This window comes from Chroicocephalus ridibundus, chromosome 7 (genome assembly GCF_963924245.1).
Source record: "Chroicocephalus ridibundus chromosome 7, bChrRid1.1, whole genome shotgun sequence".
Lineage (NCBI taxonomy): Eukaryota > Metazoa > Chordata > Aves > Charadriiformes > Laridae > Chroicocephalus > Chroicocephalus ridibundus.
This window is the reverse complement of record NC_086290.1, coordinates 16,482,932-16,507,851: the sequence shown is the minus strand read 5'-3', so window position 1 is coordinate 16,507,851 and position 24,920 is coordinate 16,482,932. Positions and strand designations below refer to the sequence as shown.

The window sequence follows — 24,920 nt, the reverse complement described above, 5'->3', positions numbered from 1 at the left end:
GGAAGTGACGCGCCGGCCGGGCGCCGGCCTGCGGCGGGCACGGCGGCCATGGGCAGGAAGGAGCGGGGTGAGCGGCGGCGCTCGGGGTGGGCGGGGGGAGCCCGGCGGCGGGGAGCGGGACCGCGGGAGAGACGGGGAGGGGGGGTCTGTCCGCCCCGGGGTGCCGCGGGGCCACCTCCTCACGGCTGCGGCTTTGCTCCCAGAGAAGAAGAAGTCCAAGAAGCGGCATCACGATGAGGACGAGGAGGATGACGATGAAGTGCCCGGCAAGGAGTCTCAGGAGGCCGTGCCCTCGGCGGCGGGGAAGCAGGTGGAGGACAGCGGCACCAAAGTGGACGAGTACGGGGCCAAGGACTACCGGCATCAGATGCCCCTGAAGGCCGACCACTCCTCGCGGCCCCTCTGGGTGGTACGTGGGGCGGGGGGGGCCACACGCCGCCCGTCGGCCGCGGGTATAGAATCGTAGAGTGGTTCGGGTCGGAAGGGACCTTAAAGATCATCTTGCTCCGCTCCCTCTGCCATGGACAGGGACACCTCCCACTAGACCAGGTTGTCATGGAGTATTGGGGGTCAGGAGGGGGCCCACACACGCCTCCCGTGGGGCCGGCGGCTCCCGTCGGCCGCGGTTGGCGTGGAGTAAAGGGTGCTGTGGGCCCGGGTGGGCGACCTGGCTGGCGTGAGCGGGTCCCTCGCGGGCGGCGTTTGTAAAGGGAAGCTGGTGGGGAAGCGGTTGTGGGTTCCCTGCAGCCTCCAGGCAGGTCCCCTCTCTGTCCCTTGGTGTGCCAGTGACCGGACCGGGCAGTGGAGCAGCTTAAACCAGATGTTTCCGTAAGGGAGGTAAAATGGCTTGTGGAAGCGATTGCGTTGGCTCATGGCACGAGTGGGATCTGTCATGTCAGCGACACAGCAGTGGGGTTTGTGTGTTGGAATGGAACAGCCTTAGGACGGGCTGTTCTCATCTTCTGTAACTGGTGCCATTTCTCTCTGCCCTGAAAATGGCCTCAGTAAACCTCTCCAAGACACGGTGGGAAGCACAGGCACACAGAGAAGAGGGGGTTGTTACTGACTGTTGCTGAGTGCTGTGACACACAAGTGCTATCTTTCCTCCTCCGATCGTTGGGTCAAATGAGTGAGGAGTTTTTTGTTTCAGGGGAATAGGGCTGGAAGCTTGCTTCTGCTCAAGCAATTTGCTTAGCATTTAAAAAGAAAAAATACCCCAACATGTCAGTCTGGAAATGCTTAATCAGTCTGGGGGTGGTTTATTCTTAGTGCCATAGAAGGGATGCACACAAATCAATGTCTGAACCCTTTCAGAAGACAAAAGTTGTATGTTCCTGTGTCTCCGTTATTCTTTTTCTTGTTTTTAGGGAAAACGCTTTTTTTGAAACCCTGTGATGCATTACTACCTACATAGTCGACTGTCTCTATATCATAACTCCTGCTGTATAGGGAACTCCCAATTCTGTTCAGCTAACGCTGTTGTGCCTTCAGCATTTCTTTTTATTTCCGTAGGCTCCTGATGGCCATATTTTTCTGGAAGCCTTTTCTCCAGTTTACAAATACGCACAGGATTTTTTGGTTGCTATCGCGGAGCCTGTGTGCAGACCAACCCACATTCACGAGTACAAGCTGACTGCTTACTCCCTGTACGCTGCCGTTAGTGTTGGCTTACAAACGAGTGACATCACAGAGTATTTACAAAAACTGAGCAAGACTGGTGTCCCAGATGGAATAATTCAGTTTATCAAGGTAGGACTATTTTATTGGCATTGGAAATATATCTACTGCTACTAGTGAAATATTTCCTGCTGCCCCTGCTTAATTGATTTATTTTTAATAATTCATTGATTTTACCATCAGATTCTATTCTATCACTGTGTCAAGAGACTGTATGTGTTTTTTGCACACGTACTATTTTCACAATATATCCTGAGTGGAGTTTATACCTTTTAAAAAAAATATGTATACCCATATGCACAGCTTCATCCAGTAATGTGGCGAAAGTTTCCTCTGATTTGCTCTGGAAGAAGACTATGAATGTGGGAAGCTATCTGGAATAGCCAGGCACTCTCAAACATAGCCTGTCTAATCCTGCAAGTATGTTCTTGCAGTCTTGGAAGCAGGTTGGAATTGGGTATAAAAACTTGACTATCTGTGACTGGTCTCCGGCATGAGATGATGGGTGCATCTTTTGCAAATATCTTTTCTGGTGCGTTCTATAAGCATAACAACATTGCAGGTAAGCGTTTCATGGTGCCGTGCTTCCCCAGAAAGACCTAAACTGCATTGCAGCATTTGGTCCCACACGTAGAATCGCTCTTTTGCGTATTCCTAACGACTGCTCTTGTTTGTTTGCAGCTGTGTACCGTCAGCTATGGGAAGGTGAAGCTGGTACTGAAACATAACAGGTAAGTGGCTTCTTCCTTAAGCTGGGTGGCAGAGGAAGTCCTCCGTATGCGCAGCTCTGCATAAACGCGTGGTCTGGGTAGCTGTTGAGTGTTGCAGCTCCCGGCTGAGTGTAGCATCTGTTGATACAAGGTCGCTTTTTCAATTGTTGAAAGTGTTTAATACATCAGTCAGTCAATTCTGTGAGGCTGTCCTGAGCTCCTGGTGGTTAGCATTGGACTTGCAACGTATCCTTGAGGTTTTCAGGTAATTGTTTTGTTCATTTCTTCCTAATTTATGTGAGCCTGGTTAGACAAGCTTTTCTACAGTCTTACGTATTTTGACTTTTAATCCATTACTCAGGAAGGATAAGGAAATCCATTGGCAAGAGGTGTATGCCTGTTGCTGGGTTAAATCTGATTTACCTTAGACCTAGAAGATGATGTTGGAAGGGGCCCCGAGAGGTCAGCTAGTTTAGAGCTGACCAATTTTATCTCAACCTGTGATTCTGCGATAGGGAGAGGGAAAGGAAGAAGGTGGCAGAAACCTGAAGCCTAGGCCTGTAGCTTGCCTGTGTTTTCTCTTTCTGCTTTTATTTCATTTGCAAAGTTCTCTGTTGTCCGACAGCCCTGGGACTACAGTGCTGTGCTTGTGCTGCTGCTTTTTTGAACCTGCTGCTTTGGGTAGAACTAACGCTAGTATTACTAGCAGGTTTTTGTCCTCTTCCTAGGTGTTTCTGAGAAAAAGATTTCTTCCATACCGCTTAAGACTTTTGTCTTTCTTGGCTCGTATTTTAACTGTGATCTCCAACCAGCATCGTTATTGATGAATCTCCAGGGAGAGAAACAATTTCAGGATGTGCTAATTTAAATTTTTAGATGGTTTGTGTTTTGGAGGTTTTGGATTTGGGGCTTTTTTGGTCCTGTGGGCAGGACTCTAAAACACCACATCCAGTGTTTTCACAGACTCGCCTCAATTCAGTCTCAAAAAAATGGACTTGTGTCACATGTCACAAATAAGATGTGTACGTGAGAGCTCTCTATAGTCAGTTCTGCCAGAGTTTTCCTGCTTGTGTTGTATTAGAGAACATTTGAGTAAGATGGATAACTGCAAAGTACATGATGCTTTGGTATAAGGCATCTTTTAAAGATTTTGATTGACATAATTTATTTATTTTTAAATTACCAGCCCCAAGACTGGATACTCGAGAGTGCATTCAGGATGGTTATATATTAAAGCATCTATGCCACTTTTCCTTTAAGTCTTTCAGTTGATTAGTTCATAAAAATGTTTCTCTTTGTTCTTTAATTTTAGGTATTTTGTGGAAAGTACCCATCCTGATGTCATTCAGCAGCTTCTGCAAGACCATGTAATTAAAGACTGTCGCCTGAGAAATGCTGAGGGTGAAGAAACAGAGCTCATTACGGAGACGTTCACAAGTAAATCCGTGGTATGTTTGGCATGTCTTAAAATTGTTGCATTAACAGTAGATATACTGTTGAGTAGTTTGGAGTGGTTGTTGTTTGATTATTGTATCAGCAGTTGCGTTTGGTTCCGTCAGCAATGATCTGTGCCTCCTTAATGAGCCCAAATCGGCAGGGCACAGACGGACAGAGTGTGTCTCCAATGAAACTATTGGTGAAAATTCCTGTCCATCTATTTCAGATCTCCAAATCTAGTGAAGGTGGCTTTGGTCCATCAACGTCACAGGGAACAGATGCTCAGAATAAGCCAGACGTCCCAGCTGACTTATTTGAGTTTTATGAACAGATGGACAAAGATGAGGAGGAGGAGGAGGAAACGCAGACAGTGTCTTTTGAAGTCAAGCAGGTATGAGTATTGTCTCTGCATTTGTAGCTTTGGGGAATGTGCCCGGGTCTTGCAAATACACATGCGAACTTAAAGTACTGTGGCTCTTTGTTTGATAGGGGAGATCGCTGGAAGTCATTAACATTTCTTTCCTCTTGCCTTCCAAAATCTTAGGATCTTCCTCTTCGCTACAGAGGGCGGCAGACTGGGTATTGTTCCTTCCTTGCCTGCAAGGCATAGTGCTCACAGGCCAGAGAAGGGCTCCAGAGTAAGGGAGGTTCCTGTCATGTGCAGCTTAGTGTTGCTTTGGGCAAGACAAATGAGAATTCAGTGGAGGGCAAATCTGCTGCTGGATTCAGAGCTTTTTTTTTAACTTTTCGACGTGTGGGCGGTTCTGTTTTTGTTTTGTGATTCATGTTTGCAGAAGGAACTCTTGGTGGTTCTGATTTCATAGCTTGAGAAGGGCAGCTGGAGGTTGGAGCACAGTCCTGGCTTGACCTTCAGAGAGCTTCTGTAAAATTTCTCAATTTGTTTTTGGACTCGGTGAGTCTAGTGATGTCTTACTGGGGAAAACGGATTTTTTTTAAAAAAAAGATAACTTGGTAGCTATTTTGTTTATCTAAAAAAACCCCAACCCAACAACCTCTTGGTGATTGGATCGGCCTGTCGTTGTGGTGGAATAACTGCGTTACCAGGGTATGAAGATTTTCCAGATAACAGATGTGTAATACACAGAACCTTTTGTGTCTGTTATTGAGCTCTTTGTTGCAGGACTTCAGGGTGTAGTTTAGTCACTGCCGGATAAACAGCACATCTGAGAGTAATGCGTCATGTTCTTCCATCTGTCTAAATAGCCCTCTCTAATATCGACTGTTATTTAAAATGTTTGAGGGGGGCAGGGGTGGTCATGAATAAAGTTTTTGGAATAAACTTTAACTCTTGCAGACTTCGTGAGCGTAAAGGATAAATGTAACTTCACATAGTACTATATAATCTGGTTGTTTAGTGGGGAAAAAAAAAAAAAGAAAGAGTTGATTCAGATGTGGAGAATTTACCATTGTAGCTGTGTTTCCTCTCCAGGAGATGATTGAAGAACTTCAGAAGCGTTGTATCCATTTGGAGTACCCCTTGCTGGCAGAATATGATTTCAGAAACGATTCAGTGAATCCCGATATTAACATAGATCTGAAACCTACAGCTGTCCTCAGGCCCTATCAAGAGAAAAGCCTAAGGAAGATGTTTGGAAATGGACGAGCCAGATCTGGTGTTATTGTCTTGCCGTGTGGTAAGTTTCTGGGTTGGTATTTTGGGGGTTTGTTCTTTATTTTGTCTCTAATAAGGTGACTTCCAAATATTAGATTTCAAACAGTAGTAGGGACTGTTCCGGGTACCAGTTTGCGGAGTCCTCTTGGTTTTTAACGAGCGGGTGGTGATGCTGTGGTGAGGGAGAGGCCTTTGATAGAGCTGTTGGTATCCTTGGAGTGACTGAAGAACTGATCTGTGGTTGCGGTAGCTTCAGATTCCTGCTCATGCTTTCCCTGTTCCCTCCAGGTCAGCTCTGCTGGTCTTCCAGTGAAATGTAAAGCTGTTTGCATTGGAATCATTTGTTCCTCGGTTGGGAATAGGGAGACTGGGGTGAATTGGGAATACAAATATGGCATAAGGGGGTGCAAGGAAGAAAAGTGTTTGTGTGTACGAGTTCTGGGCAGGGGAGCTTGAGAAAAAGTCAGGAATGTGGAGATTGGGACGACCTATGGGAAGCAATGGAAAAGGGAGAGAACAGGAGACTGCATGCCAGTGCCCTTGGCATTTGGGGTGCAGGGGGCACACGGGAGATATGGCAAGGGCCTGAGAGAGTGTGTCAGGGATGGCTGGAGGAAGTGTGAAGGAGGAATGGAAAGATTTAAGGATTTGCTATGTTGGGGGAATGACCATAACTTCCCTCTAGAGGAAGCTTTCTGTAGCCACCTGGAATTTAACATGCTTTTGAAATTAAGAAAGTGTTAAAATGATTGCTTCTAATTGGCAAAGCCATTGTTTACAATGTTTATCCTGAGAAAATACAGTTATGTGTCCAGCGGACAATCCAGCTGGCTATTTAGAAGTGAATACTCCCATTTCTTTGAGACTGTTACAGTAAAGAAACAATGAAGAATTTGCTCTTACATGATTTCATATCCTCTCACAGTTTTCCTCTTTTCCTTTGCTCTTTTTTTTTTTTTCCCTCCTCCTACTCAGTGATCTCTGAGAGATGAGTTATGAATATCACTGTTCTGCCCCTGCAGGTGCTGGCAAGTCTCTTGTTGGCGTAACAGCCGCGTGTACTGTCCGCAAGCGGTGTCTGGTCCTTGGTAATTCTGCAGTGTCGGTAGAGCAGTGGAAAGCCCAGTTCAAGATGTGGTCCACCATCGACGACAGTCAGATATGTCGGTTCACTTCCGATGCCAAAGACAAGCCCATTGGCTGTTCCATTGCGATCAGCACGTATTCCATGTTGGGACACACGACAAAAAGATCCTGGGAAGCAGAGAGAGTAATGGAGTGGCTTAAAAGTCAAGAGTGGGGCCTTATGATACTCGATGAAGTACATACTATCCCTGGTAAGGAAGCTGTGTGCAAACCTTTCACGTTATTTACACTGTTAACGTTACTCTGCTCTTTTAGAAGTGGTGGTTTTTTGCTGGTTTTCTCATGATTAATATAGTGAGCAAATCCATGGCTTAGGATTTTGAGACAAGTAAACTGCCTTGTCCTACCTTCTTTTTTTTTCTTTTTTTTTTTTCCCCCTAATACTACAGAGTTTAGCTAACCATTAGTTTTCTGAAGCCCTTCAAATTAGACACTGTGTTTTCTGTAATGGTAGCGTGAAATACAAGTCCTTGTCCTTCTGTGTAGGTTGATAAAGTGCTCTTAAGCACTGAATTACATTTGTATAATTTTGGAGAAGAATTCATCTGCCTTCTTTTGAGATGCAGTGGCACCGTAGGCTAGCTTTTAATATCTATTTCTACTCAATAAACTATGAGTAACCATAGCGATTACTGTCCAGAAATAGCTGTTGTATTTGAAATTACTGTGTAATTGAGATCTATTCTTTTGGAAAGCAATAATGTAGTATTAAAGTGTCTGTGGAATAATCCTGGCTAAAAATACCACTCAGGGTTCACCCTCTACCTGTTCTCATGACTTCATTTGAATATAATTTGGTTTCTACAGAAATGATGGATTTCAGAAATAGACCTTGATGATTAACTGCCGTTTTATCAAAGTGGCATATTGCTGCCACTGTTCTTTCACTTTTGTTCTTTCTTGGTTTCATAAAAATTAAGGTATAGAATCTCCTCTCTGTCTTCAGAGTCTGCAATTACCGGATCTCTAGCAATACTAAGGATGAGTAGTTCTGCCATATGCTAGAAGTCTTGAACGTGGCGGAGTCAGCCAAGAATCCTTGTGTCATAGTTCTTTCTATGAAATACCGTATCACCTAAACCAAGCCGTGTAACCTCTGAGTATATTAATTTTATCTCGGCAAATGGGAAATAATGCAGATGCCAGAAGGTTTACTGGGATTTTCAGAGTACACTGAAGATGTAAACTAAAGCTGCGATCAGTGTGAAGTTTTGCTGTAACACAGCTTTGTTAGAAGTGTATGTGAAACGGGGTAAAATTTCCCAACGCTGGTGCCTGCTCTGTGTTCAGGAGTTGATGAAAGTCGTTTTTTAAGTTGCAGTATGTGTCTTCTAAATCCATTCAGGAAAGTAAACAGAAAATTTGTCTTGCATTTCTTAGCAAAAATGTTCAGACGTGTGCTCACCATTGTGCAAGCTCATTGTAAACTGGGGCTGACTGCTACCCTGGTCAGAGAAGATGATAAAATTGTTGACCTGAACTTCCTGATCGGACCAAAACTCTATGAAGCCAACTGGATGGAGCTGCAGAACAGTGGCTACATTGCTAAAGTCCAGTGTGCCGAGGTGATGCTCTGCTTTTTGGTACTACTAGTGTTTCTTTAGTATGCTTATAACTTGTTTGTTGGGTGGTTTTTTTAAGAAAGATGTATACAATTGTAAGTATTTAACTGGTAAAATCGGGTGCTGTTACGACTTTTCATTCACTTCGTAGCTTGGGCAAGGCTGCCACTGGTCGGTATGAACAAGTGGCAAATCCAGTAACCACGTGTTCTTCAGCCACATGTTCTTCAGAGTGACTTCAGCACTCTTTCTCTTGGCGGGGATTGTGGTGCCTGATGGCCTGTCCCCAGATCAGCATTCGGAGAAGTGAACAGTGGTTGCAGTATCGTAGACCTAGTTCGATGCAGCTGACATTTGTGTTGTCTGACATGACTTCGTACCTGAAGCTCAGTTCTCTGTGGTAGCACAGCATGGTGTTACAATGAGCATAACATCAGGTGGCATGCTGGAAGCTGCTTTTTGGAGACTTCAGCTGGTAGACAGACTGTAGTTTGAGGAAAATCCTTGTAACTCTTAAAACAAAGAATGATAGTAGAAAGTTTAAAAAAAAAAATAAGAAAATACCCACTTATTTCAAGCCTGAAAGCATGAGGGTGAAAACTGAAAACACAGGGGTGGATCTTACTATTTTTTTCCAATATAAGGGTGTGACCTCTGTTCTTCCAACATATGATGAGAGAAAAACAGGTACCAGAGAAGTGGAAGCCTTTCACACAGGCACATTAGAATGTTAAAGTAAACTTTCCGGTCAGACTAAAGGTCTAATTTAATATATTGTGTCTGGTAATTGACAAGAAAGATACTTAGGGAAGAGTATAAAAACAAGGCAAACATATCTGTTACTTCTCCTGATACTTCTCCAAGCCATCCATCTGTTATGACCTATACTTGGTTCCTCTGTAACCATCACTGCGTTTCTTTTTCACTAACTTGTCTGGACTGCCATTGAATGGAAGTGAAGTTTTAGCAGCTACAACTTGCTATGGTGGAGTTTCATAACTTACCTGTCTCTTGGGGTTTTTTCTGGGGGTTTTTCACTTTCTTTCTTGGTTTGTTTGGTTTTTTTCTTTTCATTTGGGAGAAGTTTTTTTTGTTGTGGGGGTTGTTTGTTTTTTTCAAACTTGTCTTGCTTGTTTCATGGGATTCTTCCTAGTTCTGGTACTGGAATAAAAGATGCAGATGCAGGTCAGCTGTTCTCCTTTTGAAATTTGTGCAAACTGGAGGCTGTAGAAGGAAGAAACCCTACAACTATTTTTAAGTAATAGAATGCAAGTGAAGAGCATCTAGAAAATAACTAGGTTGAAGGGAGAGTAACCGGTCTGCAAATTTAAATTTGACTGTTCAGGCACTTTGGTTGATTCTGCCTTGGGAGCATAATTCTTCTCAGTCTCTGAACTGCCCTTTAGACATTGAAAAGTGAAGCACGGGCTACCTTTGTCCTGAATCACGTGAAAATTCTGCAAGTTTATATTCTTTAGGCTTAGGCCAGTGTTTTGACATAACATTGGATAGGACTACCAAAAGCAAAGAATCAAAAAAAGCAATGTTGGTGGCTGATAAATAACAAGTCTACTACGTGCACGACTGCGTTGCATATTTGTTTGGATTTTCTTGATATGTTGTTGAGCAGTAGCATCTTTAATCAACTTGGCGTATTCCCCGAAGCCACGAAAGATGTCTGGTTTGCTCTTTAAGTGCAGTTCTTCCCAGGTGGCAAGAGAGGGCAGTCTGGTAAGGCAGGTCATTGTCATTGCAGGTACTACTCTTTCACTGCTCTAAAAGAGAACAAGCAGCACAGTTAAAAAAGTGAAAAGTTTAAAAAAGGAGAACAAGCCTGTCCTTCAATTATATTTTCAGAGTTTTGTGATTTACAAATAATCCCTTTCCCAGCTGCCATACTAAGTTTTTTGGCTTGGAGTGTGCATCTTGCAAAATGTGGAAATGGAAAGCTCATTGGGGTGAGAGGTAGATCTCATCCATTTCCAAATCCAGAAGAGAGTGCAAATACAAATCAAAATATATTCAGTTTGCTATGTAGTCAGAGGCACTGAGCAATAGATAAAGTATTTTACTACAATCAAATGTTCAGTATTCGTATTTCTTTCTCACTTTGAAATATTTTCTTCTGATTTAAGAATTTTAAATCCTTCATATAGACAGTATACAATAACAATGGAGCTTATTCAATGCATAAATTTATTGTTAATGTAGTCAAGGGATGAAAAAAGCCTCATCTAGCATTTAACTCACTGGAAAAAAATGTTTTGAAACAAAAACCTGTTCTTAACAGTCCAGGTTGTTTAAATAAACTCCTGTAAATTGTCACATAACTTCCTTAGCTGAATGATGGTTATGAAAGAGGCTTTTCTTTGCAGTATTCTGTTAATTTGTACTGTGCAATGGATATAGGGGAATAATGCATGTACAGCAGAATGAATATCTTCTAAATTATATGCACTATAGATAGTGTCATTATATGCTATAGATAGTATCATTGCACTGGCATAAACTTTTAAACTTCATAATTTCTTCTATTTTCATGCTACAGTAGAAAAAATAGAAAGCCTAAACTTGTGCAATACTATGATATGTATTTATATAATAAAATAGTTGCTTAGGGAAAGCTATTGAAAACTTCTAATCAATCCTAGTGTTTTGAAAGTTGTAGACTCAATAGCTGTTTAAAATAAAGAATCATAGAATCATTTGGGTTGGAAGAGTCCTTTAAAGGTCACCTAGTCCAACGTCCCCTGCAATGAGCAGGAACATCTTCAACTAGACCAGGTTGCTCAGAGCCCTTTCCAACCTGACCTTGAGCGTTTCTGCAGACGGGGCATCTACCACCTCTCTGGGATAACCTGTGCCAGTGTTGTAAAAAATTTCTTCCTTACCTCTAGTCTAAATCTTCTCTCTTTTAGTTTAAAACCATTAGCCCTTGTCCTATTCCTACACTCCCTGATAGAGTCCCTCCCCATCTTTCCTGTAGGCCCCCTTTAGGTACTGGAAGGGGCTATAAGGTCTTCCTGGAGCCTTCTCTTCTCCAGGCTGAACAACCCCAACTCTCAGCCTGTCCTCACAGCAGAGGTGCTCCAGCTCTCTGATCATTTTTGTGGCCTCTTCTGCACACATTCCAACAGGTCCATGTCTTTCCTGTGCTGAGGGCTCCAGAAAGATCACTCCTTTGTGGGTATATGAAAAAAAACAGTGGTGGATTTGTTCTGTAACAAAAACTAAATGTGTCTCTTAGCTTTCAGGATATGGATGAAAATTAATTTTTATGAAAAAAGCTTTGACTGCTGTTACAGGGAGATTATACAGACAGTTCATTCCCTTAATCATTGCTCTGTAAAAAGTAGTAGCATTCAGTAAAATTATTAAGTATGAAACATAAAAGAAATATCTTCCAGTCTTGTTCCAGTGCCACTGCCAACACATTTTGGAAGGCCAGAATATTAATGAGGTTAAACAGAGTTTGGCAGTGCTGGAAACCAACTGGTAGCTTTCGTTTTGGTACAGAAATTACTGTGTTAAAATCTATACAGAAAGTCATAATGCATTATCATCCCCCCAGTACCTTTTCAATTCCCAGTGGAATAAAAAAAATAAATAACGGAGGATTACTTTGTGTGTATGTTTTGTAATTCTAGGTTTGGTGCCCAATGTCACCTGAATTTTATAGAGAATATGTAGCTATCAAAACAAAGAAACGGATACTGCTGTACACCATGAACCCAAATAAATTCAGAGCCTGCCAGTTCCTCATCAAGTTTCATGAGCGACGAAATGATAAAATCATCGTATTTGCTGACAACGTATTTGCACTGAAGGAGTATGCAGTCAGGCTTGGGAAGTAAGTGTTCACAACCAACGATGGCACTGTTGTTTTCCTCCTTCCTGGAAAATTGCTTCGTAATCTCACAGCTTTCAGTGGTCTTTAGATATTTCTTGTAATACTTTGATTTAACTACAGTCCTCCTATGTGAAAAGGAACTCAGGAGGGTATTTTATTGTCACTGCAACATTATTTCAGTGTGGAACTGTTTGAAAAGAATCTCTGTTCAGCATTTGCCTCAGAGTTTTCATCCAAGATTTCTGTGAAAGACTGTTAGTATTTCTCCATCCATTTCTCCATTTACTATTATTGAAAGCCAGTGGAGAAATGAAGGGCTTTTAAAAATATCACTAGAACTATTTCTTTAACAGATCATAGCTTCCCCTGTCTCTGTGACGAAGGTTTTCAAACATACACTCTCTGCACCTTTGAAGATCTTTTGGACCTCGGGGCATTCCTCTGCAGGTTCTCAAAAGGTCTTAACCTTGTCTAAAAAACTTAAGACAAACTTTTTTGGGATTTGTGCTGTACCACTGCACTGCCTAGAATTATTGTAAGCATTTAATAAACAAAAGGATATTCCTCCCATGAGCTCCTCAGCTACCTTAAATGACTCTAACATGAGTGCAGTTACGGAAGGTTATGCAACTGGAGTTTAATGTGGGGTTAGCGTCAGTGTGTTTGGAGGGTTTGGAGGGATGATCAGGGAGAGTGTTTGCCAGGATAAGGCATAGAACAGTTTTTGGGGAAAATAACCATAGAAGCTGGCCTCATCCCGCGTAACATAATAACGTAATAGCCCACATAACGCCTTGCTTGCTGGAAGCTGTGGGGCATTTTAGCTACGTATGATTTCATGTCTAGGAACTTCAGCAGTACTTCTTAGCAAAACTGCTTTCCAAAATTCGTGGTCAGTTTTGACTGTAGTTTAACAGCCATGTTGTACTGGCTTGCTCTGACATCAAATAGTAAGCAGAGCTAATGGGGCTGGATGAATTCCAACGCCCGTGGTCTCTCTCATCATTATTTTAATCTGTCTGGACAGAGATTAGCTGTAATGATGCCTCTGGAATGTCTCTAGCAGTGTTCAGTGCACCACAGAAAAAGCCTTTAGCAAAGACGATGCTGGGAGGGGGTGTTTGCTAAGTAGTGTGGCAGTTGTTAAGTGGGGCAGATGCTCCAGAAGCAGGGCAGGGAAACCAGTTAAAGAAATATTAGGTGCTTGCTATTCGTGTTCTTGAGTGAATTCTCCATTCCTTACATCACGTGTGGAGTGCCAGGTTATACGGCTGTCAGTGTTGAAAAGAAAGGAGGCTTGCAGTGCTGGATAAAGGTGAGGGAGTCTTTGTTTTAACCAGAGAATTTTCTATCATAGGCTGCTATGAGCATGCTGAAACAAGGGGAGCTGTTGGTTTGGAGGGGGCAGGAATTATATGCGTACGGAGGAGAGAGCAGCGCAGCGGGTACAGTGGTTGTGGCCAAGGCTCTCTGCCTGGCCCGGGCTGGCCAGTCCCCACCGCGCGGCTCATGGCCTGGTTCAAGCATGTGGGGTGGTTGGGCTCCTGGACGGAGGACGCTGCCAGATGGAGGGAGAGATGGCCATCGCCTGGCTGGCTCTGCCGGCTCCTCCCTTACCTACCCCCCTTTCCCTTGGTACTGTCAGGGAAAGACCATGCACGTGACGGGAATTAGTTTGACTAGTAATTTTGGGGGCTGCAGAATTCAAATTTGCTTTGCCAGCTTTTACTCTGTCATGAGTCTGTCATCCAGTGTCGTATAGCTCATGTGCTGTTTTTTACTGGTGTTATTAATATGTTTAAATCAGTGTTTCTGAAAGATTGTGCCTCTATGGTTTTGACAGTTATGTCAGTTAATGGGAGGGGGATCTATCTTTGCAAATCCCTCAAATGTCTTTTTGCAGTGAGGAAAAGGGGTCATTTTAGAAAAAAAAAAATCAGTCTAGCATTGAATATCGTAGGTTCAGGAAGGTACTCAGATATGTGTTAATGAATCATTGTCAAGTAGGATCTGGGTGGGGGTGGGGATTGAAATGGAGGATTGATAGCCAGGAGTTCTAGGTTATTCTGTTCTTAATAAAAAATGTGTTTGAAGCCCTTCTTGGTGGCTTTAAGAAACAGAAGGTTCACAAATGCTTTAGTTTCAGTTTAAATCTTCCATTTAAGTTTTGTTGGGGATTAAAGTTGTCACAATTTAAATATTAAATGAAATTTCGAATAAGGTTTAAAACCATTACTGAATGACACTAATTGAATAATAACAGTATTGCTTCAGAGTTGACGCATTTGCCACTCGTTTTTAGCTGTGCTTTTCTAAAAATCTGATTAAGTACACAAAGTAGAAGAATTAGATTACAGGTGACTAGAATTGTTTGGTAAAAGAAAAATAGTTTGTAGTAAAGAAAGCAAGAGGAGCCAACGCACAGGAATTAGTTGATAAGAATAAAAAAACCTTAGCACTGTGTGCTGCATGCATATGTTCAGCTACCACCCACCTATTTGCAACATTAAAAGTTAAATGAAACATTTGAGGTTGGTTCCTTGTGTTAGAAATAATGTATGGAAGTGTGAACAAAATAGAAATTGTAGAACTTAATTCCTGTTACTTGAAGGTGCTTGTTAACAAGCATTTGGAAGAGTAGTGCAACAGATGAAAAAGCAGTGGCTATGCGCTCCTGCAGACCTCTTGTTTTTCATGTGGGCTTTGCCACTTCTGGCTTTTTTTTTTTTTTTAAGCTCTGCTTAGGCAGGAGGAAAACAGCCAGACTCTAGAGAGAATCTTGGAAATTCATAGTAGCCCAAGTTACTCAGGACGTCTGTGGGTGACCAAGAGTTTGTGTGAGCCTTCTGGACTGAGATCTTGAATATTCCAGGTGATTCACCATCAAACATTAGAAACCTTAGGTGAAATGCCACTGTGAGCTGCTCGTGGCCATGGAACCTTTGGGACCTTGTTCTCATTTCAGCAGGTCCAGAAGGTCTTAGGAGGGGCAAGAGGTTAACTTCAAAGGCAAATTTTCCCAGAACAACATCCAACAGCCAGCTTGTGACACTCAGCATATCATGGATAGAGAAGCCTGGATTTTCAAGGAAGCAAAGGTTGCAGCTGTCAATGTGCTAACTCAGTAGATTTGAGGGAAAAAACCCTCTTATTTTAACAGCTGCCTTCAGTCTTTCATGTAGGCTCAGCAAATGCACTCAGTCTGTTGCTCTACAGCTTCATTGGTGCGTGTAATTGCAAAACATTTCTAACTGTCAGAATTTATTTCTGGCAGACTGGGTTGCTGCAGAGGGTTCCACAGCCAACTGGGTGGCTGCCATAAAGAGCCAAACAAGCTAAAAGTAAAGTGTAAGATGTACCAAAATCTGTTTTGGTTTTTATATCAATTCAGATGCTCCCTGCTGTGCTATCTTAGTTCCTGATAAGAAATGATAGAGGAATCTTGAATTGATTTAATTTGCATGTGTTCTGTTCTTTTCAGACCCTATATATATGGTCCTACCGCACAAGGAGAAAGAATGCAAATTCTACAAAACTTCAAGCACAACCCAAAAATCAACACTATTTTCATTTCCAAGGTAAGCGAGGACATTCAGTGTGTCATCGTACCCATCTTCAGAATGAACTTAAGAGTGAGTTATACGTGCATGTTGTGCGTTTGACACCTTTGTATCGCAGCTCACAAAGCGTACTTTGTATGAAGTCTTTGTTTATGACACGTGGAAATAAGATGCTGCTCAGAGGCTGCTTCTCTGTTCCAGGTAGGTGACACATCCTTCGATCTGCCGGAAGCCAATGTTCTGATTCAGATCTCGTCCCATGGTGGGTCTCGAAGACAGGAGGCTCAAAGACTGGGACGAGTGCTGAGAGCCAAAAAAGGTAAATGAGGTGGTTGTTGGGCTCTGGGCCCTGGATCATTGCATCGCAGAACTGCAGAGAAACTGGATGTTCATGATACTTCTTTATATTGTTCTTGGATTTATGTTTCAGTCAAAAAGAATATATGCCTATATAGCAGTGAATGAAAATGAAGCGTTTTCTGGGTCACTAAAGCTTTGTGTTGGGAAAACTTCCAAAGGACAAAAAAAGCTGAAGGAAAATTAACTTTTTGTTCTTTCAGGCTTCTTTCACTTTTTAATTCCTTGATAATCTCCTTAACATGAAATAATTTTTAAAAAATCATAGTATTAACTCTAAAAAGCAAGTCTCTAGAAAGCACGTTTTTGATACTGCAGATTACTTTATTTTAAAAATGGGATTTGGTTTCCAACTAGTCGCGACTCTACAACACATAACGAAGGAGCTCTTTGTTTAGAAAAATGATTCTTAAAATACTTCCTGCTTGCATTTAAGATCTGCATACACTTATTTTATGTGCAGTTTGTGCTTGTTACAGCTGGGGCTTTGTTTGAAAATGCGTACAAATCACATGTTAGTGAATTAACAAAGTCTCAGTGAAACCTTGGGTTTTAAAAGAGAACCCAATGCTGTTGGGTAATAGATATTTAGGACTGTAAGTTTGAAAAAAAAAATTATACGCAGCCTGGTATATCCTGGCCTTCAAATAGACCTATGAATTCTTAGGTAAATATCTTTGTTTCACCTTTTTTAGTGCAAAAGCACAGCAAACTCTGGTTTCCATTGATAAAACTTTTCTTTTGTGTTTTTCTACTGAACTTTTTGTATGTGTGTTGCAATCCTGGCTCTCGACTTTTTACTTCTGCTTTACATAATAGAATTGAAAATAATTTTATCTTTCACCTTGCTGAGCATAATAAAGAAGCAGGTTCCTCTCAGAGCACTAATGTAATTGTGGTAGTCTACATTTCCTTTTCTGTTTTTAACTTTTCACCCATTCTCAAGTTATTAAGGATGAGAATAGGAATTTGTCAATCAGTTAATGTCAGGTCTGGGTGCAGCTAAAGCTTGCAGATTTTTTATGTGGAGAAACAACTTATTTAAACACCTGTTTTCAGTATCCAGATCTTTTTTGTTCTTGGTTTCAGTGTTCCAAATGGAACTAATCACTCGGTGTGTTTGTCTCCTAGGCATGGTTGCAGAGGAATACAATGCCTTTTTTTATTCTCTTGTATCCCAAGACACTCAGGAAATGGCATATTCAACAAAACGACAACGGTTTCTTGTAGATCAAGGTTATAGCTTCAAGGTAACTTGTCCCTTGACATTTATTATATTTGTGGCCTAAGAATATTACTTTCATATTCTTTCACGTCAAATACTTGAAAATTCCGGCTGTGGAATGTATTAATGAAGGTTTTGCTTGCAAGCAAGAACTGTTCCAGTATTGTTTTATCATCTCTATTACTGTGAGGGTAGATAGAAGTAACTTAGTACAGCTTCTAGGAAGGTAAGTATTCTAACTTCAAACCAAGAACCCACTGGGGAGTGAAGCGGAACATTACTTGCATGGTTGGTTTATGTTCATGCTCTTCAGTTGTCCATCCGTACAGTCCTCCTGTTATACGTTATTGTACTGGTTGTGCATAAAGCCTTGTTGATAGGTGTTCATGTCGGAGTGGCCAGCAACAATTCAGAAAACTTCCGGAACATCACAAGTCTCAAATAGTTTCCAAAGAACTCCTGTCTCAGGCCAGTGTTTCCCTATGGAGCAAAAATCTTTTTGCTTGTGGCTAAAGACAATATAAAACGGGCACGATTCATCTGTCCTATATTCGTACATCTGACTCTGGGAATCATAGTTAGGTGTCTGAAATGTCTAGCAACCCATTCCAAAACAAATACCTTTCAGGGATCTTTGTCCGCGCACTAATCTTGTGCACCGTTTCCACAGTGCTGTCTAAAGCCTGCAGTGGTACAGAAAATCAGTCAGGATGCAGACGTGTTGATGTGGTGGCTCTGTGGTAGCAGAAACTCTTCTGGCTAACGGAGCTCTTCAGACTGCTTATTTAGCTTCTGCCAACAGTTTGACCTTCCTCTTGTAATTTTCTTAGCATGGAATTAAGTATGTTACCAAAATCACTGGGTTGAATGTTAATTGATTCAGAAATGACAGAATTTACTACAGGAAAAAGACTTACTGCAGAGTAGATATCTTCCTACTTACAACTAAAACATAGTCCTCAAAATAGAGAACATTTTCAGTGTTGACAATGTACCAGAACCATGGCTTGTAAGTCAGAAGTTTCTCCTGAAGTCCCTTTTGTAAAGGGCTGAATGCTGTCTCATTTCTCCAGACATCCTTGAAAATTGATCACCCCTTGTGCTTCAGTTTATTGTGTATCTCTAGATGTTGTCTTCTTCCAAACATAAAGTCTCATTTCACCAAAGCTCCTCTCTTATATAGATTTCACAGTGTATCTCATTTATTTTTCTTTTAATCCATGGGCTCCCCCGTCGATTGGGTTGTTAAAGGCAACAGAGTGTCGTGATATCTCTTGCTTTAGGTAAATTATTCCGTTACAGAACTGGAGTTTACTGCTCTGATTAGAAGCCTTCCCAATAAGACACATTGCTGAGAAGAATAAAAGATAAGGCTCCCATGTCTGCCTTTAGGGAACAAGCTCAAGCTTACGGTGTTGATAGAATCACGCAAGGATTGCTGGAGGTGCAGGGGCAAGCACTGGAGCTATTTGAGAGCTTTTCCTCAAGAGGCATACGTGCACCACAGGCCATCGCGATGGGTGAAACCTCTCTGAGCTGCAGCCATGCTCAAGTAAATAACTGCTCTGTCATCACCATTAAAGAGAGCTTTAAGGGGGTCCTTACACCAAAACAGACGTGTCACAGTATTAATAGGTAAAAACCGTGTTTTGCTTTGTAGTGAATGTATTTTGACAAAATTGCAGATCAGTACTAAGCTGCAGCTAATTACTAATTACTAATATGCAGCAAATGCATCTATGTGGCTATAGCCAAGAAGATTAGATAAATCCCTTTACTTATATTTGAACGCCTTGGATTTTAGAACTAAGAAAGAGGTCAAAATAGAGGGACTTTATTTTGCAAGGAAGACCTTCTGGGAGCTTTGGTGTAATATAAGAAAAAACGCAGTGCAAGTGGCAGCCGAGTATCTGGAGCTCACCAGTGCTGGAATGTTCTTTATTTGCAGTTTAGGAACAAAATATTAGAATATCTATTTTCTTCTGTTTGCCAAACTTTAAGCCTTAGTCGTAGCTGGCATCAAAGGATAAAAGGGCTGGAAGAAACTTCCAAGAAACCATCTATTGTGTTTCTTCATTCCAAGCCAGGATCAACTATGTGTGTGTCATTCCCAGCAGATGTTTCTCTTCTTATTCTTCCAAATATGGAGACTCTACCTCATCTTTTGGTAATTATTTCAGTGCTGATGTCCTCTCCTTCAGAAGTTTTTGTTCCTAAATTACTAAAAATTCATTACCCCTTTAAAAGGGTAACAGCTTTCACCTTTTTCCTAAGACTTACTTTCTTCTCACCATCTCTCAATTGCTACATTCTCTGCCTTTCATCAAAAAGAGGACTGGAATAATATTTTATGCTAAATCACATATTTTGTCTTTGCTTCTTAAATAGGAGCCTTGTCATCACAATTTACTGCATGGAGTTTACTGCTGGTGGGTTTTTTGTGTTAGCTAACCATGGTTTAGTTATTTACTGTATTGTGTTTTTATTTAGAGGCTGAATGTAGAATATATTAAATTTTAAACAACTAGCAGAAGAACTGACTATGTCAAAGTATTGGGGATAACTTTAAACTTGGCATCTGTTGAACAGCTTAAAAAAACGATGATGCAGTGGGAATTCTTTCCGTTCTGTGAATCACGTTAGCACTGTTTTGCAACCACAACTGGAAACAGGCTAATGCAATTTAAAACTGCTTTTCGTGACTTCTTTATTTTTGCGAAGATCATAGCACATACCCTGCTAAATAAACAAGAAGGGGAACCATAGTGTTCTTTTAGCCAAATATAGTAGGACAGGTTGCTTCCCTGAAAGGATTCTTAAAGCTAGGACACGTCTCAGGAAGACATCCATTTTCGAATTGGAAATTGCCATTGCTAACAGCCCACGACACTGATTGTTCATTCTAGCATTTTTCAAAAACAGTACTTTGTGTCTAATGTGGATTGGTTTACCTTAAGCTGTATTTCTATTTTTTTATCAGTCATTGTGATCAGATCCAGACCAGATTACTGAGGTAATTAGTTTCTAATTGTATTGACTCAAGAGATAAGTTGAAAAAGGAAGATGAGGAGGAGAAACACTACATAATCAAGGGAAATGGATGAATTAGAACGTCTTTCTCAAAACCTCTTCTAAGTTGGAAACATAGTGGGGAAAACTAAGATTCTCATGCATAAAAATATGTTTACCAGAATGCATTTAATTGCAGGAAAATTTCTTGTGATGTTTTCAAAATACCTTTAATTAAGAAAGCAAGCTGCCTATTGTAGAGCTTTTTAACAGAAACTTGAGAGTTTTTCAATTCTTCAGAAGGTTCTTCAGCTAATGGAGTATATGGCACTGTGCTGCCAGTAGATGGCACGTGCCCTGCATCCATGGCTATCAAATGAGTTACTAAGAATTTCAAAGGCAGCAAATCTAACAGAAAAGTACACAAATGTTGAAAGCGTCCTTTTGCTCTGCTGCTGGTACTTTGTTGCAAGTTTCTGCACTGTCTCTCAACGACTGATGATATATCTCAATTTTTTAGTTGTTTTTTTTTTTCCGCATATTTCTCAATGGTTGTTACTAAAATTCTCAGTGTCTGGAAAGCTAGTGGCTTATTTTTGTTAAATATAAAGTACTAGTTCTTAAACTAGACAAATCTAGAGCCTGCATCAAACCTTGCAGTAAGCTGAATATGCATCTGAGCTATATGTGCTTTGGTCAGGTTCTTGGTCAAGCTGGTACGGACAGTGTTTGGCTGACATCCTCTGCCCAGAGCTTTTCTTTTTTCTTTTCTTTTCTTTTTTTTTTTTTCCTCCCAAAGGTTTGTATTTTGCATTTCCAGCTAGAATATAGCAAGGGATGGATGCGTGTATATATACGTACACCATGTAACAAGATTTTGTATGTATCTGTGCTTTCCATTGTATTAAGAAATTCACACCATCAATAAAAGCTGAAGGCAGTTCTAACAGGGTATGGAGTCCAAAATCCTTGTCTTGGTTTTGAATAGCTAACGCTGAGGAGGAAGAGCCCTCACTTTGTGCTCTGTTTCTTAGGTAATAACAAAGCTTGCAGGCATGGAAGAAGAAGAACTTTCATTTTCATCCAAAGAAGAACAGCAGCAGCTTCTCCAGAAAGTCCTGCAAGCGTCTGACCTGGATGCTGAGGAGGAAGTAGTTGCTGGGGAATATGGTTCAAAGTCAGCTCAGGTAATGAAGAATGCTTTGAAAAGGATGACCACAAATGCGACAGAGCCGGACCGTTCCATTTTAATTCTAAATGTGATGCCATCATTGATGCCCTAGTATCTTTGTGAAACATTGAATAGATTTATTTTTTAAGCTGCATTAGTACTTAGCTATTTGAGTAAGTCACTTGTGGGGCACTAGAAAAAAGCTAGGCATGGAATTCATATCCTTCATTATATTTGAGGGAGAAGATGACAGATCTGTTGTTACAGATTTTGAAGTAAATCTTCCAAGTCACAAGCAATGAAAATATTTTATAATATTTTTAAGATACATCTATGTCAGAGCACTCCTGTGGTGGCACTATGCTCCTTGAGTCATGCGCTGATTTCCTCATACCCAGAGGGCAGAAGCGTAAAGGCCACATCATTTTCAGAAGTACTATTGTTGTCGTAGTTTAACATTTTCAGAAACAGATACAAGAAAATAAATAGCCTAAAGCATTTATTGATACGTAAGTTAAAATCAAGCTACAATGTGATAACTAATTTTCTGGGGTTAATTTTTAGCTAAATGGCGTTATGCTGAAATGTATTATGAATTCCCACTCTAACGTATCTTTCCATATTAAATGTTATATATGTTTGTATACTTACGGTGAGCAGCAGGCGCTGACTTTCTTTGTAGAAATTCTTTTTAAGAAAAAAAAACTTCAAAGACTTTTTGGCATTAAGGTCACTAAATGAACGGTGCCGCCCAGTAGCCAGCGGGCACCAGTAGGTTAGAGCTGGTCTGTCTAATCACACACTAAGCATGTGGTTTTCTCCCCTTACTTGCAGGTGTCGCGTCGTACGGGCACAATGAGCTCTATGTCAGGAGCAGATGATACGGTTTACATGGAATACCACTCTTCACGGAGTAAGGCATCTGCAAATAAACACATCCATCCGCTATTTAAACGCTTCCGGAAATGATGTCCATCACGTGTGCATTTTGTTAAAACTGTGGATCCATGTACCTGGTTCCGTAACTAAAAATATGGAGTTGAAATTTCTGACAGGTCCTATAGAAGACTTTTTATATAGCCACTTATTTACATAGCAATGTATGTGCCCTCATGGATGAATGTGAAAGTGAAAAAGGAATTAAATGTTACCACAGGAAGGATAGTATCCAGTGACTGGATCCTGGTTAGACCTGTCTGGTTTTCAGGGTAATTAATAGACTATATTTTTATCAGCTGAAGAGCCTTTTTCAGAAAAATTCTGGAAAGGTTTTGTAAATGAAGTTTGTACTGATGTTTGAAATATTATTTATCTGATTATTGTGTCTGCTCAACAAAATACTGTTTTTTAAAACACTTAAATAAAAATCATTCATTGAGCTGAACAAATCCTGTTAGGAGCACTTCACGTCATATTTTTGAACTGGGACCTAATTTATAATTATGACTTGACCTGTCCTAAAATTCTAACAGATTGTTTGGAAATATTTTGAAGTTCAAAGACAAGGAGAAAGAGGGACTCTGTCTCCAAAGTAAACTGAAGGAAAACATTAGTAAACACAAATACATTCTGTGCTCCGTTTTCCTTTTTTTTGTTGCTACTGTTGAGAAGTTGCTGAAATAAAAGCTGTTTCCCTTGTCGCTTATATTCTATTTATTAATCATGCAATAAAACCATCGTAACTGCTAAACAGTGCAATGTCACTACAGAAGTTGTTACTGAATCAGAAAGTGTTTTGACTTGTCATAAGGTGAGTTGGAAGCAGAGATGCGAAGGAAAAATTACCAAGTTTGGGGCTTTTATTGTAATGAAGACTGCAGTACGCTTCTAGAAAAATTGAGGCGAGGTGGGGGTGGTTTGTGGCAGAAGAAGGCTTTTTAACCTCTGCTTAATATTTTAAGAGTTATGCTACTTGGTGTTGTATTACAAGGTGGGTTTTTTTGCTGAGAGCTTGTAGAGCTTTAGGAACAACCTATGAAATAACATTGGTCTTGATCTGTTGGTTCAAAATAGGTTGGTATAAATCTTCACCATACTGGAAGGAGTAGAGCTACCCTGGTTATATGACAGTTGTGCTTCAGAAAAATATTGACTGTTTCTTTTTAGCATAAATTAATAAATTGAGAATACAGAAATATTGGAAGCATAATTCAGAACACATGGTGCTTGTTTTCAGTCTCTGTATCAGTCAAGTAATTTTCAAAATGGAACTCATCTGGTTCAGTTTAAACTTCGTTTAGTCTCTGAGCCCTACCCTGTAACACACGGTTCCTTCTCTTCTTCTGGGTCTTCTGCCTCACTAACTGGGACCAGCCATGACAGCGCTTGTGTGGCTTATATGGAAGAGACTGATGTGCAGTATTCTGCTGCTGATTTGATGATGAGAGGGCTGGAGCACCTCTGCTATGAGGACAGGCTGAGAGAGTTGAGTTGTTCAGCCTAGAGAAGGGAACGCTCCAGGGAGACCTTATAGTGGCCTTCCAGTACCTGAAGGGGGCCTACAAGAAAGCTGGGGAGGGGCTGTTTGCGAGGGCATGTATTGATAGGACAAGGGGTAATAGTTTTAAACTAGAGCAGGGTAGGTTTAGATTAGACATTAGGAAGAAGTTCTTTCCAATGAGGGTGGTGAGACACTGGCACAGGTTGCCCAGAGAAGTGGTGGAGGCCCCATCCCTGGAGATATTCAAGGCCAGGCTGGATGAGGCTCTGAGCAACCTGATCTAGTTGAACATGAACATCTAGCTGATCACAGGGGGGCTGGACTAGATGACCTTTAAAGGTCCCTTCCAACCCAACACATTCTATGGTTTCTTCTCCCTGGTTTTAAAGCATTATTTACTTCTAATAGTAGTTCGGACCAGCTCTTGTGGAGAAAGTGGAAAAATGGTAATTTAGCATAACAGGTGGGGTCTATGATGGTGGGATAGCTGAGGAAGTCAGTCAGCGTCCCTCTGCATAATTCTAACACGCTTTATGAATTGCTTTGGAACTATTCTCCACTCTCCATAAACTTGAAAAAAAAAAAAAAGGAAATGGCTTAATAGCCAAAACTGATTTTTGTGCTTGTGGCACTAGTAGTGGCTGCATTTAGGACAGCGCTCTAGTTCTTATGTAGTAAATCTCGGCTATGATGACTAATGATCTTACTTTCTAAGTAATGGGTCTGTGTGGGATGCAGTACTTCAGTATCAAGTAAAGCATAATAATTTTACGAGTAAAGAATGACTCCATGCTTCAGCAATAGTGTGTTGGTATTCAAACTTTAGATGTAATTACTTTGATATAATTACTGCAGTAATTACTGCCTGCTATTACTCCAGACTGTAGCTGCAAGTGGCAGACTGGCATGCATTTACTCACTGCGAAGCACTTGCTGCTGCGCATGGTGGCATCTCTACTGGAACACGGTCGGTCCGTTGTGCTTTCCAGACGGGAGTCGGTCGCTGAGAAACTGCTGGTTCCTGGGGCTTTTGTTGTAGTGGCCCCTTGCGACTCCCAGAGTTCCAGGTCCCACTCCTCACCCGATGGTCACCACAGGCTGCTCCAGGATGGCTCTGTAATCCCAGTCCTCCACGAAACTACT

At 41.2% G+C, this 24,920-nt stretch overlaps 1 protein-coding gene across 1 annotated transcript; it reads left to right on the top strand.

Moving 5' to 3' along the window:
- ERCC3 (ERCC excision repair 3, TFIIH core complex helicase subunit) lies at positions 1-22,982 on the top strand. Its single transcript, XM_063340687.1, has 15 exons — positions 1-67; positions 204-409; positions 1,513-1,749; positions 2,359-2,408; positions 3,700-3,835; positions 4,051-4,215; positions 5,275-5,479; positions 6,480-6,794; positions 7,984-8,168; positions 11,813-12,015; positions 15,497-15,593; positions 15,777-15,894; positions 17,064-17,182; positions 21,201-21,353; positions 22,172-22,982. The coding sequence occupies exons 1-15, from the start codon at positions 49-51 to the stop codon at positions 22,304-22,306; spliced, it is 2,343 nt and encodes a 780-aa protein (XP_063196757.1). The 5' UTR covers positions 1-48; the 3' UTR covers positions 22,307-22,982.
- Positions 22,983-24,920: the final 1,938 nt, after the last annotated feature.